Raw genomic sequence first — 13,830 nt, forward strand, 5'->3', positions numbered from 1 at the left:
AGTCCTGCCTGAAGCCATATGGCATCACTTCTTCAAATTCTTTTTTATCCCCCTTCTCAAGTTGAGAGGCCACATGGTCCCCTACCTGCCCTGTGGAAAGGGTAATAGTCAAAAGCCATCCTCCTGAAGGTCAGCTGCATGGCACCTCCCAGCATCCCATGTTTCAAAGTGCCTGCGGAAAACAGAACAAAGAAAACCATGATCAGGTCTACAATCCAAGTCCTGATTCAGGAGAATTCACAATAACATCGCTTTGATTGCCACCACTGACTGATTACCACTGTGGACAGTATTAGGGTATCATCTTTTAGAAAGCTGTATCAAAATCTTGTCTTAGGCAAGGGAAAGGACAACTGAATGTAACAGGCCAACAATTCATACCATAAGAGCCAGACCTAGAGTCTCAAATACCAAAATGCAAGACCCTATTGCTTCCCAGGCCCCTATCAATTACACTTCCCACTACGATAACCAGCACTTCTGTTTTGAACACTTGCTGGTAGGGCCAGCAAAATAAAGACAACAAAACTGTGCTAAAACATTGATAACAGCAGTTCAGGAGACAGCGATACAGAGATTGGTTCAAAAAAATCTGGGATAGCAATGGATGTGGGTAGCAGAATTTTTTTTCTCCCTTTTTTAAAGGGAAGATATGTAGAAACAAACAGTACAACTTGGATCAGAGACGACTGTGCAAAAGGGGGGAGGGGAGTACAATTTGCCTCAAAAGAGAAAAAAATACTTAAAGTATATCTCAGTAGGGGGAACCCAGGAGTAAACCACATACTAATTAGCAAAGCCTTGCTTGAAAAGAATATGGTAGACAGGGGAATGGCCTGTCAAAGGCGGCAAAGAATCCTTGTAGCTATGCTACTGTGAATGTCCTGAACACCGTCAAAACAAACATTTTCTCACCAAGTGGAATGATCATGCTTTATTCCCATTGCTCAATACCAGATTGTTCCTAGAGCATATCCTCTATCTGTTCAACTAGGTCACTGGCAACCACGTCCACTGATGGACTTCCCCATGTTTGTCCCACAGAGCCAAGAAAGATTTTCCAATACCTAGTTCAGACATACAGAACTGATCTCTCCATCAGCCTGAACAACTGCCTGCTGCCTCGCTGGGAAACAGTAACGTGAAAGATGCCTGTTTTCAAGAGGAAAATCCTCCTTCAAGAGAGAAAACTGATGACCAGAGTAATGTTTTCCTCCTGCAGTGTCCTCCTGATGCTGTTCTCAGTTACCTGACTCTCGAGTGTGGCTGTCATCGCAGATATGCAGATCCAAGCGTGAGATGAGGAGGTGGTATGATGACTCTTTCATGTCATGCTTATCAAAGTATTGACCAATGCTACTTGCATTTGGGCTGACTCCAAACGGCTGAGACCAGGACTGCTGGGTACTCGGAGCAGGCGGTGTGACCTATGAAAGAGAAACAAGTAGGTAACAACTAATAGAAAGAAAAAAAGAAAAAAAAAGGTTATAATGCCATTAAAAACAACTCCTGCAATCTTCCAGACTGTAAGGCATCAATTTACAGAAATTGAATTGGGAGTCCAGAAATCTGGACCCTTTCCTACATTCTCATCAGCAAAATTCTTTGTCTGTTGTTCTTCCTCCACTACATCTTGGAATATGCTTTAAGGCTCCTGGATAAAAAGGACTAAGAGTTCCTGATCCCCCTTCTATGTAATCTCACTGCACTATGTGCATGGCCTTCCTTCCCCAGCAGCGATATTCCTCTTCCCTCATCCTTGTCTCTGAAAACATCTTTTGTCCTCTGCCCTATGTATTTATTCTGTAACATTCGTCAAACAACTACTCAGCACAGCATTTTGAAACAAAGGAAGTTCAAGGTTACTGGCAGAAGCAACTGTTCTAAGGTTCTCGTACACTGCTAAGCTATATGTGAACTGAAGAACAATTGCAAAAATCAAGAGCTCTCTCCAGAACATTAGGAAGAAAAAAAGAAACATGAACAACAACAGTGAAACTGGATGCCAATGTTTTCCCTTGAGCATCACAGCTCACTATGGTTTTATGTCATATTATACCAGAGTCCCTTCTCCCAGGCCTAGGCAGATTGTCACTCAGAGGCAGAAAAGATTATTTCTAGAATACGCTTACGGCTTATTACCAAATCAAATCCTCATGGGACCCTCTGCAACTTTCCATGTGCCAGCCAAATCTGGAAAGCCATGCAACTTACCACCACTTTTCCCCTGCCATTAGACAGAATCTAGCCTGTGACTACGTATGAACATTCTCTAATGCTTATTGGCAATGAATCCAATTCCTTTGGTCACTTCATTAGGCAACAACAGCCCACAGTCCACGCGATGCTGACCTGACCCCAGGTAAGCCTACCAGTTCCCATCAGGGAGATGCTCTGTGAGCAAGGGCGAGATGCCACACAAACAGAAACAGTCTCTTTCACCTTGTCTTTTCCTTTTTCCTGGCAGATCAACATTCAAATCATGATTCACTCACCTGTACAGACTCTGGTGCCAAGCTTTTCCTCTGCTGTGCAGACTTCTCCATGGCTTCACTCAGAGACTCTGCATATTTCATCATTGCTTTCAGCTGAGAGTCTGTCAGCACCCAGAGCAGGTCATCAAGGAGAAACATCAGCTTAGATGCCATCACATTGCAGTCTTTGGTCTGAAACAGCAAGGAGGAGTCAGAGACTTTAAGAATTGCAACCATATACATACATTCTTCATAATACACGGAAGCTGTAGCAGAAACAAGAGATGCTGCTCTGAAACTCATCTGAGAGAGAAGTTAACTCATCTGGTGGATGTCCACAGTACCTCCTCTGAGAAGGAAAGTAGTCAAAGCTACCTCCCTCTGTAGGAGGCAAATTGCTTTTTTTAAAAAAACAAACAAACAAACAAAACAAAACAAAAAAACAAACAAAACCAGAAAACACCACACACAAAAAAAGCACAACAAAAAAAGTTTGGTTTTTGTTTTTGTTTTTTTTTTTTTAATCTACTCTTCATCACATTTCCATTGACAGCTAAAAATAAGGCTACCAGGCTTTAATCTCCCAGTAAAGAGATGACAGCTCTCCTTGGGATGTTTGAACAGATTTAAAAGCTTGCTCCATACATGTTATCTTCTCCTGGGAAATAAACTGCTCTGACACTTGGCAAGAACACAGTTGTTTCCAACAGAAAACACAGAGCGATATAGCAGCTTGGGCTCAACATTTGTGAAGGAAAAGAACGGTTGCTGAGGAACGTGGGAGGAAATATGCATCATCACTGCACCAGGCAGTGAGGCTATATCCTGCAAAGTATGGAGGAAACTCTCACCCTTCTCTTGAGAGAGATCTGGATCCTCCCCTGGTTGGTAATGAGTCTCAGAGGAGTAGTAACAGGATCCTGATCGCCATTGTCAGTGGCATCTGCTTCTATCCGAAGTGTCTGCCAGGTGAGCTCTTTGAACGTCAAAACCTACCCAGAAGGAGGAAAAATAGGAAAATGCTGAGATTTTCAACTACTTCAAGGATTAAACTAAATGCTTAGAAGATGTGGAATGAAACAAGGCCACAGAAAATCATTCTTCTTCTGTGATCCCAGTACAAAAATGAAATTATGCCCCAGGTAACATCTAACCCACTCTCTCACACGGTGTTTAAAACCAGACAAAGCACAAAAGCATTCAGAGCTTCTCCATTTTCATTCTCTCGGATCAGAAGAGCTCAGAGAAAGCCCTGAACACAAGTCAGCTCTCAGCCACCCTGTTCCAGCAAACGGCAGGCAAGCTCACGGGGGCTCCCTGCCATCACTGTATGAGAATTCAGACAACAGCCTGATTACCCCAGAGGACTGGGGTAGCACAAGTGCCACTCTTCTGTGCACGCTATGACAGGCAAAATAAGACGATGCTTTACCTCTCCTCTCTGTGGATCAGTAATGCGGGTGAGTCGCAAGTCACTCTGTTGCCAGTTTGGGTTGACACTGTAGCCTTGGAGCTGCCATAGCTCAAAAGAAGCATGAAAGGCCTTGGAGTGAATCTTGATGGTGATGGAATTGACAACAATAAACATCCCCTCCACAACTTTTTCAGCAAAGCCATATTCACTGCAAAGAGAAGGTCCCGCAAAGTCATCACCTACAAAGCCCGGTAGGTGTAGACCACATACAGAGAGACTCCAAGGTTTAGAAGCAATATTAGAGCCACTTAAACCTGAGTGCAGAGAGGCCAGTGGTTAACCATTGAGAACAATGGCTACCCGTACCCCAGTAGCATGACGGAAAGGAACCACGGGGCTCAGGGGCTGACCTTTGACCTGCAGCAAGAGCAATGGGAGACTGTCCGTTGGGTGGCCGAGGCTCTTCGCATGTTCGCATCTCTACCTCCACTTTATCCAGGTACTGTAAAGACAGAACATGGGAGCGATAAATACAAGACCAAGACTCAAGCTCAGCCTACCAGCCTTAGGTCTGAGACTCTAGGGCAGGGATAAACAAGCCCTGGAGTCTCTTGCCTTTCCAAGAGTCTCATGTGCTAAAGCTCTCACAGCATCAGTGCCAGAATCGTTGGGTAATCTGAATCCCCAGAAGTGGGGGGAAAACAAACAACAAAAACCAGGCACAAGGTTACCCTGGACTTCACTGAGAGCTCAGCCCAGCTCCATCCTGCAGCAAAATGTGGGTCTCGTGGGAGGTCACTCATTGTCAAATAGGACTATTCTCAGAACCCCCCTTCCCCTATGTGCTAAGGGCCTAGAGGATTTAGGTCAAATGAAAATTTGAGCATGCACTTCACAGTTTCCCTTCACAGAACTTTTCTCAAGTAGGAGAGATTAAAAAGAGTGAGGAAGAAAAGGAATGAACAAGTGAGGAAACGTTACCAGGCAGATTGGGTGTGTTTTCAGCTTTGTCCACTGGATCTGAAACAATAAAGTTGGGGTTACAAGAGTTATCTTCGCATTGGAAAGTTTGAGAAATTCCAGGGAACCATTTGAGCCCAAAGTTCTTCTCTGAGAAATGACCGCGGTGACAATCCATCATGTCTTGCCGAATCCAGGTCAAACAGGCTCACACAGACAAGTGAAAAGACATTCCAGTTGCTAGACCTATAAATCCAGCTTAGCTTTTGGATCTCACATATCATCACGAGTAACAGATATCCTGCAGGTCAAATTCTGATTTTTCGTATTCCTTTATGAAGAATGTTCTTGTCCTTAAAGAGTTTACAATTAATTGCTGCTGTTACTGGAAGTCAGGTAACTCTTTTGAAGACTGCATAAACCAAAAGGATCCATTTTATTTTCTTACAGCAACACTTATTCTGCAGTTCTCGTAGGAGGGAGAACAAACATTTGTTATTAAATTAAGCAGATCTGGCTCTAAAAACAGAGAGGATCAGATGAGCAAGACAGGCTCATTTTTATTGTCACTTGGCAGAGTAGAACCATATTTCTGTTATGGCAAGTCTCTTTGATATACTAAAAACTTTTGCATACATGTAATGCAACTATGGTTAGTACCAACTGAGATTAAACAATCTGGCATTTCCTATCAACTGAAAAAAAAAACCAATTTTTTGCTCTAAAAAGCACAAAAAGGAAGAATTTGTAAGAGGAGTTCAATGTGCAAAAGTGCAACTGCAAGCACGTGCGCAATTTCAGCAATTGTGCACGTAAATGGATAACTGTGGGCACAAAGGCTGACTGAGTGCAGAGAGTGCAGCTTTTGACATGCACTATTCACGCATTTCTTAGGAATTGCATTTTCAACAATTAAGTCTTAAGTTCAATTTATTTTTACAATACCTCACAGTGTAATTAGGCTTTCAGAGAACTGCACTCCATTTCCCTCTGCTTCCTATTCCTGTTGGAGGTCTGTGTTACTTCTTTAGCATTAAAAAAAAATCAGCAGGGATGAGGAAAGACACAGAAAACTCCTCCGCTATCAAAATAGCAGGGAAATGGGAGGGAATGACCAAACATCTGTCTGTAAAATCCTAAGTAACATGGAGGCAATGAACAGGGTAAGATTGTTCACTATTTCTTCCAATAATCGTGCCAGAAGGTTAACAACTAAAACTAGTATATGCAGCCTTGATACAAGCAAAAGCAGATGCAGTTAAGCTCTGAGATTCTTTGCCATAGCACACTCCGTATGTCAAATAAGTAAGTGAGTCCAGAGAGCATCTGGGCAAATTCCTGGAAATTCATCAGTGGCTATTAACCACAAAGACCTCACTGCTGGCTTAACAGGGCACCTGAAGGTGAGGAAGGACCACAGCACACTCTGCCTGTGTTTCTCTCAGCATCCTCTACCGTCTGCTGCTGGCCACCACCGAGGGCAGAGCGCTTGCCAAAGGCGGCCTTCGGTGAAACCTGCTATGGCTACCTCATAGCTTTCAATTAGCAAATCTCACATCTAAAGCACAGGGTTTGAGATGCGTGGATCGGATCACATCATGATTCTTCATCAGAAATTCCCGAGTGACAAACGGAAGCTGCATCTGGGGACGCGAGCGCAGCCTCCTCTGCTCACCCTGATAGATGCCTTGTTACAGTAGACCCGAGTGATGGCAAGCCAGGTGGGCAGCTCCAGCACATTCTGCAGCACCTCTTCATCCAGCTCCAGGTTGGTCAGCTGCCCCTGCCCTTTCAGTGTGCTCAGGTTGATTTTGTCTGGAGAGAGATTCTTGGTAAATCTACAAGAGAAGAAAGAAAAGACTAAAAACAACCCCCAGCAAAGCTGCTGAGACTAGAGGAGCCTTTAGGAGAGCTGTTTTAAGGATAAGAATATGCTTGCTGTTTTGTTAAACCCTTTCTGACATTTTTAAACCCAGGGCATGTTGGTTGCTCCAGAAAAAAATGTCTTTATGCTTTGACATTTGAAGGGCTTTTTTTGTTCGGTTGGTTTTTGTTTTAAATCAAATTCAAGTTTGAGAAACTCAAAATTCCTTCTAAAGCACTGGGAACCTAGAAACCAGCAAAATTGCCCTAGGACAAAACCAATGAAAACCAAAGCCAAACTGCAGCAATTTTACTCCCCCCAGAAGTGCCATATCAGTGGTGAAAAGCTTAATTATCTAGATTCTTTTTGAAGTTTTTGACACAGGGAAGTAAAAGATCACTAATAAATTACAGCTGCCTCTTTAAACACCAGTCTTGCAATCCAGCCTGCTCTTTGGTCAGCAGGTCCAAGCATGCAACCTAACTCCCCTCCCCAGTGACCAGCCCAAGCTCCCGTCGTCCTCCTCCTTTTGGCAACCAGCAGCTGCTGCTCTCTCTGGTTGCAATTCCTCCTCCCAAGGGCTTCTGTTGTTTCCACCTCCCTTGTATGCAGCCTTGTATCTTCAGATCCCTCGTGCATCTGAGATTTAAATGCAATGGATGAAACAATTTCAGCAGGGCTGCTCAAGAACAGCGTATTCTGGGGCAAATCTGAAAACATCTGACTTCATTAAAACCACCGTGGCCCCTAAGGAACCAGAAGAGCCAGTTTAGAGGGCACTATACCACAGAGGCTGTATGTGTGTCAGCAACAGCTCACCGGGACGGCTGTCTTCATCGAACAACCCTTCTGTGCAGAAGGGGCCACCACCAAGGGAACGAGGCAGCTTGTGTCAGGACACTCCGCAGTCACAGGATTCAAACTTGAAGACTTCCTGCCAAACAACTTATCCACTACTGAAGCCACACATTCCTCCATGCTAATGCTAATTCTAATTCTGTACCGCGGTCCAGAAAGCAGAAGAGAAAGAAAGACCCTATTGTCAGCGTAAGCAGGATTAGGTTCACAGTTAGTCACACGCTGCCATTCTCTCTCCTTTCCCTGCACCAGCAGCATGGGCTGCTTCTCTGTGAAAGGCACAAAGGGCATCTTGAACAAAGTCATTGCTCAAAGAGGGGAGGGGAGCAGCAACCAGAGCAACACTGCTGGGCTGGCAGCTGATGTGGCCACCATAGGAGCACGAGGTATAGTACAAAACTGGCTGAGACGCCAGAGCAGCTGCTGGTCAGCCAACCCAGGGCTTCCTGGAGGAAAAGTGCCTTTCCAAAGTGAACGTTTTGTTAGGAGGAAGTCTGACAGACAGTGAAGAGCCACTGATGTCAACCCTACGCTACCGATGCAGCAGCTCCTAGAAGAGGAAGATGGCACAAACAGCTGTGAGTTTGCCTACCACTGCTTTTTACTTTGATCCCTGCTCCTGTAGAGTCTCCTGCTGCCACAGAAGCCTGAGTCAGACATTTACTGTGTCATGCTGTCACTTCCCTCCCCGAGCCGAAGGTACACACTGACAGCTGATTAAAGACTGAGTTTATAACACACCTGCCAGCATCTCAGGCTGACACATTCACTTTAAACTCATTACTCCCTTTAACCGGAGGCCCTCTTGTTTAAACACACCCAGGAAGGCAGCCAAGTTCAACACTGCTTCTCAGCATCTGTACAAAGAAACAACATATTCCAGAGCGTGCTACAGCAGCTGCGCCACTGGAGGGGAGATGCAGGGACAGGCTGAGTGTCTGTAAGGTCTGCGCTTGGAGTCCTGTCGTGAGCACCCATAATCTCAAGACACTGTTGAAAATTAGACCAAATATCCCCAGAGGCAACACGTGAGTATCCTTGTCTTGCGTTAGTGAACCAGCTCTGTTGAAAGCTGTTGCAATCATATCCACTGGGATTGGATGCTAAGAATAAAACAAATACAACCTGAACAGGTAGGTAATACAAAGCACTTGTCACTGTTAAGCTCACAGGCTGCTGTGGGTAGCGATCAGCTTACAGGTGGGGAGAGGCTGAGGTGCGGAGCAGCTTTCTCACACTTGTAAAGCAAGGATCAAAACCCTGGTGTCTCAAGTCCTCATCCTGGGCTAAGCATGCTTAGGTGGGGAAGCTGCTTTCAGCTGGTAATGCAGGAGCAAAATATAAGGACACGCCTGAACCAGGAAATTACTTTTATTTAGCGGGCATGTGTATCAAAAAAAACAGTAACAGAGTGAAAGGATACTAAAGCTGTGAAACAGGACACTGGTGGAGAGAGTGGTATGAAACACGATCTAGCTAAAAACAAGCAACTATTTATAATCACCTATGGGGGAAGGCTGCAGAAATCCTGCTGAACAGGTGAGAAAACTACCACGAGTACTACCAGACTCTACAGAAGAATCCTGTTCATGAGGCATTCCAGATGCACCACGATGTGCCGTTCCACCCACGAAGGAGAGGTTACGGACCTCACCGATGATGGGACAACAGAAGCTGCAAGTTTTGTAAACAAAAATCTAGAACTGAAACAAATTATCTCTTTTAAACCACACAGTCAAAATTCCTGAAGGTATGCCTATTGCCAAGTCCTCTGCTCTCAGTTTCTCCCCCTGTAAAGGAATCTGAGGTCTTAAAATGGAATAATCTTCACATTTAAGACATTTTGATACATATAATGCATGATAGATGAACTCGAGTCAAAGGGACTGTGACCTGTGGATGAGTCCATGTGGGAGCAGAGGAAAACAGATGAAGTGTGCCTATGAACTCGGTAGTTCATAGATGTCAAATCTTCATTACTTCTTGAAAGGAACTGCTTTGGTCACTGTTGGGGAAGGAAAACGCAGTGAGAGCAGACAATTTTAGATGTTTGTTGGCAGACCTGCTCCATTCATACTCATCAACAGTAACATTTTTGGCAGCATGGATTGCTGGCTTAGAGAAAAGTGAATGAAAATGGTAGCTATTAGGAAATCTGACTGTGGGATATTTGTACTTTTTTTTTTTTTTTTTTTTTGCAACTCTAACAGAAGTCACGTAGCACTAAGCCAGTAAACTCAAAGGACAGCACTCCTTTTGAGCTTGCCAGGATTACCATGACAAAAGTCAAACCAGAAAACCTTTTTCTGTCTTCTATGGAATTGTCAGTGCAGAGTCACAAGGGCATTTTGCATCTGTGTACACTTACATGAGCACGCATACGTCCACACCAACAATACTGTGAGCAACATTTTGTCTCTGAAAGTGTCTGCCAGCCAGAAGCTGGTCTGCTGCGCAAGAGCCAAACGGGCCGTCGCAGCCACCAGCATCCATAGAAAGCCTTCAAGTGCACAAAAAGGTCTTGCTGCATTCACAATCACCACAATGGAAAATACAAGCCAGAAGCTTGCCACAGCTATAGCTAGGGAAGTCCCGCTAGGTCAAGCCTCTTACTTAGCCCAGTGGTTGGCGGAGAAGTTTTCCCTACCGTCTGTTTCCCACTGTTTCTTTCCACTTTAGATGACATGAGCATTAGGGTTCTCAATCAATGTTCGTAAGAAGCAGACAGATACAGTCATTAACAATGCTATCCTAATTTCATAGCAGACTGAAGGTCTCAGTCTTTCCTAAGAAGCTAACAACACCCAGCTCATTTAAACCTCAACGCCTTCTTGGGATTTGGCCTAGAAGAATGATGTTCTTTACAGAAACCCTCAGCTTTCTTGGGAAGTTTCTGAGATCATGATTTGATTTGCTCTGAAGCCTCATTTCATGTTTTAAATGGGGAAGGCACAAGAGTGTCATTCTATTTGGTCAATCATCAGCTTGAATATACATTAAAAAAATGATGTCACTACTAAAAGAATGACTGCCCGATTCATCAGCTTGCATATCCAGAGGCCACAAACTCACTGATTGCAAGAGGGAGCTTGGCCAAATCTGATTGCTGGCCCGAAGCCAGGCTATAATCATAAATAATAAATTTATGTTCACATTTGTAGCTGTCTGGCCACACTGTCTCCAACTGAGCAAATACATAGACAGATAATGTCAGGAGAAGATGTCTGAAATCATAAAACTTCTTTTCAGATCCATCTCTCATTTCCTTGCTGCCACATGGTACGGGAACCCTCTCATCAGTAGCTTCTGATTTTCTGCCTCAGCTTCTTCTGCAGTTATTCAGTAATCGTTGTCTATTGTATGCAACCACTACCTACAGCTAAACACATCCATTTCTATTAATATCTTTGTTACTATGGTTATTATATGTGAGAACTAATTAGCAATACACCAGTGACCTTGATTTTACTTAATGACAAGCATCATCTATTGGCAGAAGCAAGTAACTGTATGGCTCGCAATACTAGCCACAGTTGCAGATGGAAAAATACTCAGAACGCAAGTAAGCCAGGAAGGGAGTAACTTGTCAGCTGCAATCTGGAAACAGGCAAGCAATATTGAGGGCCCCAGGGAAACTGCTGCAGACAAGGTTTGTGCCTTCATAAGAGTAACAGCAAGGGATGAGATGAAGATTTTCTGCTTTAATTTGTTAACACAAATACGTAATCTAGGCAACTATGGCAGAAGGACAGAAATTAGACATGGAAAAAACTATATTCTGGCCAGTGCAGATTTGCTCCTTACCCAAGATCTTTCCCAGAGCATTCTCTGGTTAGGTTTTGGACAGGCCATTTAATGGGATTTCCATCTTCCTTGGGAAGATCTTCTGCAGTCCAACAATCTCTATGATAGGACATTTCCCCCCATATTAAACCTTCTTATCTCAGAAGCCAAAGAGCATGTTTACTTGGAAAAAAAGGTTCATGACTAGTAAAAGAAAAGGTCAGTGACTTCCAAATACAGGAAAACTTCCAAGGAAGACAGCAGCAGAAGCTTTAACAGCAAGATACGTGTCTGAGAATGAACTGAAAAATAATTTTTGAGGAAATAAAACCAGGCAAGTGATCAAAACTTCTGTAAAAAGGGAAAAAACAGTTGCCTCAGAGACACATAGGAAGAAGTAGTAAAAGCCCTTTCAGGAAGAAAAGCCATTTTACTTACTCAAGGTTTTGGTATAACTGTGGAGTAATCTGGTGAGCATGCACAGTACTACTCAAGATCGAGAGATTCAGAGTTGCAGACAAGGAAGAGAAACATACTGAATTAGCAGAAGACAAGACTAATTTATGCACAGTATTAGATAGTATCTAGTACTAATCTAGTTGGTATCATACCAACTTAGTATAAAGCCATTTAGAATTTAACAGAATCTGATCAATACCAAGCTAACAAATTGTTTAGAAGACAGAAAGCACCATGTCTTATTATTGAAAATAATCTCCCTAACTCCAGCTCTACACTGCATACAGTAGTGGTGTGCCCTAGATATACTGGTAGGCAGTAATATTTTCCTTTGCGGACAAAGAGGACCCAGTGCAATAAGCCTGATGACTTGGCCCTACTTAAGTTACACAACAAACTCTGTCCACGTTACCGTGTAACCTGGGAACAGCCTTTAGCACTACACTGGTAGGCTCCTTGTCAGGGTGGATTTAAGCGCATCGATGTGCCTGTACACACATGCCACTGGTGGCTTTAAATTATCAGCTTTCTGTTTTTCCATGCTTCAACTACATTGAATAAAAGGCTGGACCACTCAACCATCCAAAGCCAAATGCAGTTTCACATGGGCCACAAAACATCTTTATGAGTAATCAGTTGTCTTCGCTTCAAGTTATCTATTGCAATACAACATGGCTAAGGTAAAAAGACTTAGAAATTCAATTCAAAGTTAAACTTGCAGAGAAAAAAAAAATAACATTTCCAAACAGAACAGGACGAGACCGAACTATTACACAAAGCATGAACATCAGCTCACTCCTTCCTGAAGTCTGCATCCTCACTTACTTAGGCCCCTGAGGACACTTTCTTGTCCCAAACAGAAATAACTCTTAAGCATTCTGAATACTGGAAAACTGCAAAGGCTCCAGACTAGGTCCGCCTCTTGCATCACACCTACTGTCAACTAATTTGGTACTAGGAGATCTGTAAAGCAAACCATAAACTAATCTGAAAGGAAGAGAGGCTGGGGTTTTGGCAGGGGTTGAACTCCACCTCGCTGAGGAACTGTTTTACTATTTCTAGCTCATCGGCTGGAAGCTCAGTGAAGTTTAAATGCCAGCTGCCCCATGCTCCGAAACCTGGAATGCAAACCCTCGTCAGCTGCCAGGGAACTTCCCAAGACCAAACCTCAAGCAAATAATAACACACAAAAGAAAACTAGGAAGAAACATATAAATAAATGCACTAGTCAGGAGCCCCACTTCTCAGATTTTAACAAATTATTCACCCTGCAACACAATCTGCATTTTTGTTTCCAGCCTGCAGAAAACAACAGATTATTACATAATTCAGACTCAACTGAGCAGCTGCAGAGGAGGTAAAAGCTCAAGGAGCCTAGGAGAAATAAGACAAGGGGAGAAGAGTCACGTCCAACAGCCCCTTTTCCTGACCCATCACTCAGTCTGAAGAGTAGCAGCAGTGTGGAGAGGTTCCATGCAGCCAGCGCAAGGCTCTGCAAAAGCCAGCAGCTGATGCGAGGATATATCCAGCCACATTTTCCTCCTGAGCTATTGAAGGGCAATTTATTTTTGCTGCAACAAGAGTCTATTTAGCATTCCAGAAACGGCACATGCTTCTCTCTTGAGCCGAGTGGAAGTGGTTGGAAACACCTTGCATCCAGCAGCTGACACACACTTCGTAAAACTGACAATTTAGTTCTTCTGGTAAACTGCAGCATAGCAACGCTGATTTTAGAGATTACACTCTGTGAAAGGAAAATGCCACGTCCTGTTATGCGCACACTCTCTTTTCCCGCCCCTGTCTTGAACGAAGAGTGGTAGCTGCTTATTACTTTATTCCATAATAGCCTAGGGTTCCGTCTTTCCATCAACAATTCCTCAATATTAAAATTTTTAAAAGTAAAAAAGCCATCAAAATGTACTAGGAAAATAAGAAATTTCCAAATTACAATGCTAAAGGGTTTGCATCCAGCCTTAAATGCTTTGCTAGACACAGCATGTAAGAACTTCAGAGACAAA

At 43.5% G+C, this 13,830-nt stretch overlaps 1 protein-coding gene across 4 annotated transcripts in view; it reads right to left on the minus strand.

The window, feature by feature from the left end:
- BLTP3A (bridge-like lipid transfer protein family member 3A) overlaps positions 1-13,830 on the minus strand; it is a 32,617-nt gene that overhangs the window by 12,397 nt on the left and 6,390 nt on the right. For all 4 annotated transcript variants that reach the window (XR_014230197.1, XM_082330296.1, XM_082330297.1 and 1 more), the window contains exons 2-9: positions 6,524-6,686; positions 4,870-4,908; positions 4,299-4,390; positions 3,907-4,096; positions 3,326-3,466; positions 2,496-2,666; positions 1,250-1,427; positions 86-172 (exon numbers count right to left, since the gene is read on the minus strand). Coding sequence is in view for 3 of the 4 variants with exons in the window: in XM_082330296.1 (XP_082186422.1) it covers positions 86-172; positions 1,250-1,427; positions 2,496-2,666; positions 3,326-3,466; positions 3,907-4,096; positions 4,299-4,390; positions 4,870-4,908; positions 6,524-6,686 (1,061 nt within the window). In the remaining variant the exon portion in view is untranslated. The remainder of the gene's footprint in view (positions 1-85; positions 173-1,249; positions 1,428-2,495; positions 2,667-3,325; positions 3,467-3,906; positions 4,097-4,298; positions 4,391-4,869; positions 4,909-6,523; positions 6,687-13,830) is intronic.

Source organism: Platalea leucorodia (genome assembly GCF_965183815.1).
Source record: "Platalea leucorodia genome assembly, chromosome: 19".
NCBI classification, from domain to species: domain Eukaryota; kingdom Metazoa; phylum Chordata; class Aves; order Pelecaniformes; family Threskiornithidae; genus Platalea; species Platalea leucorodia.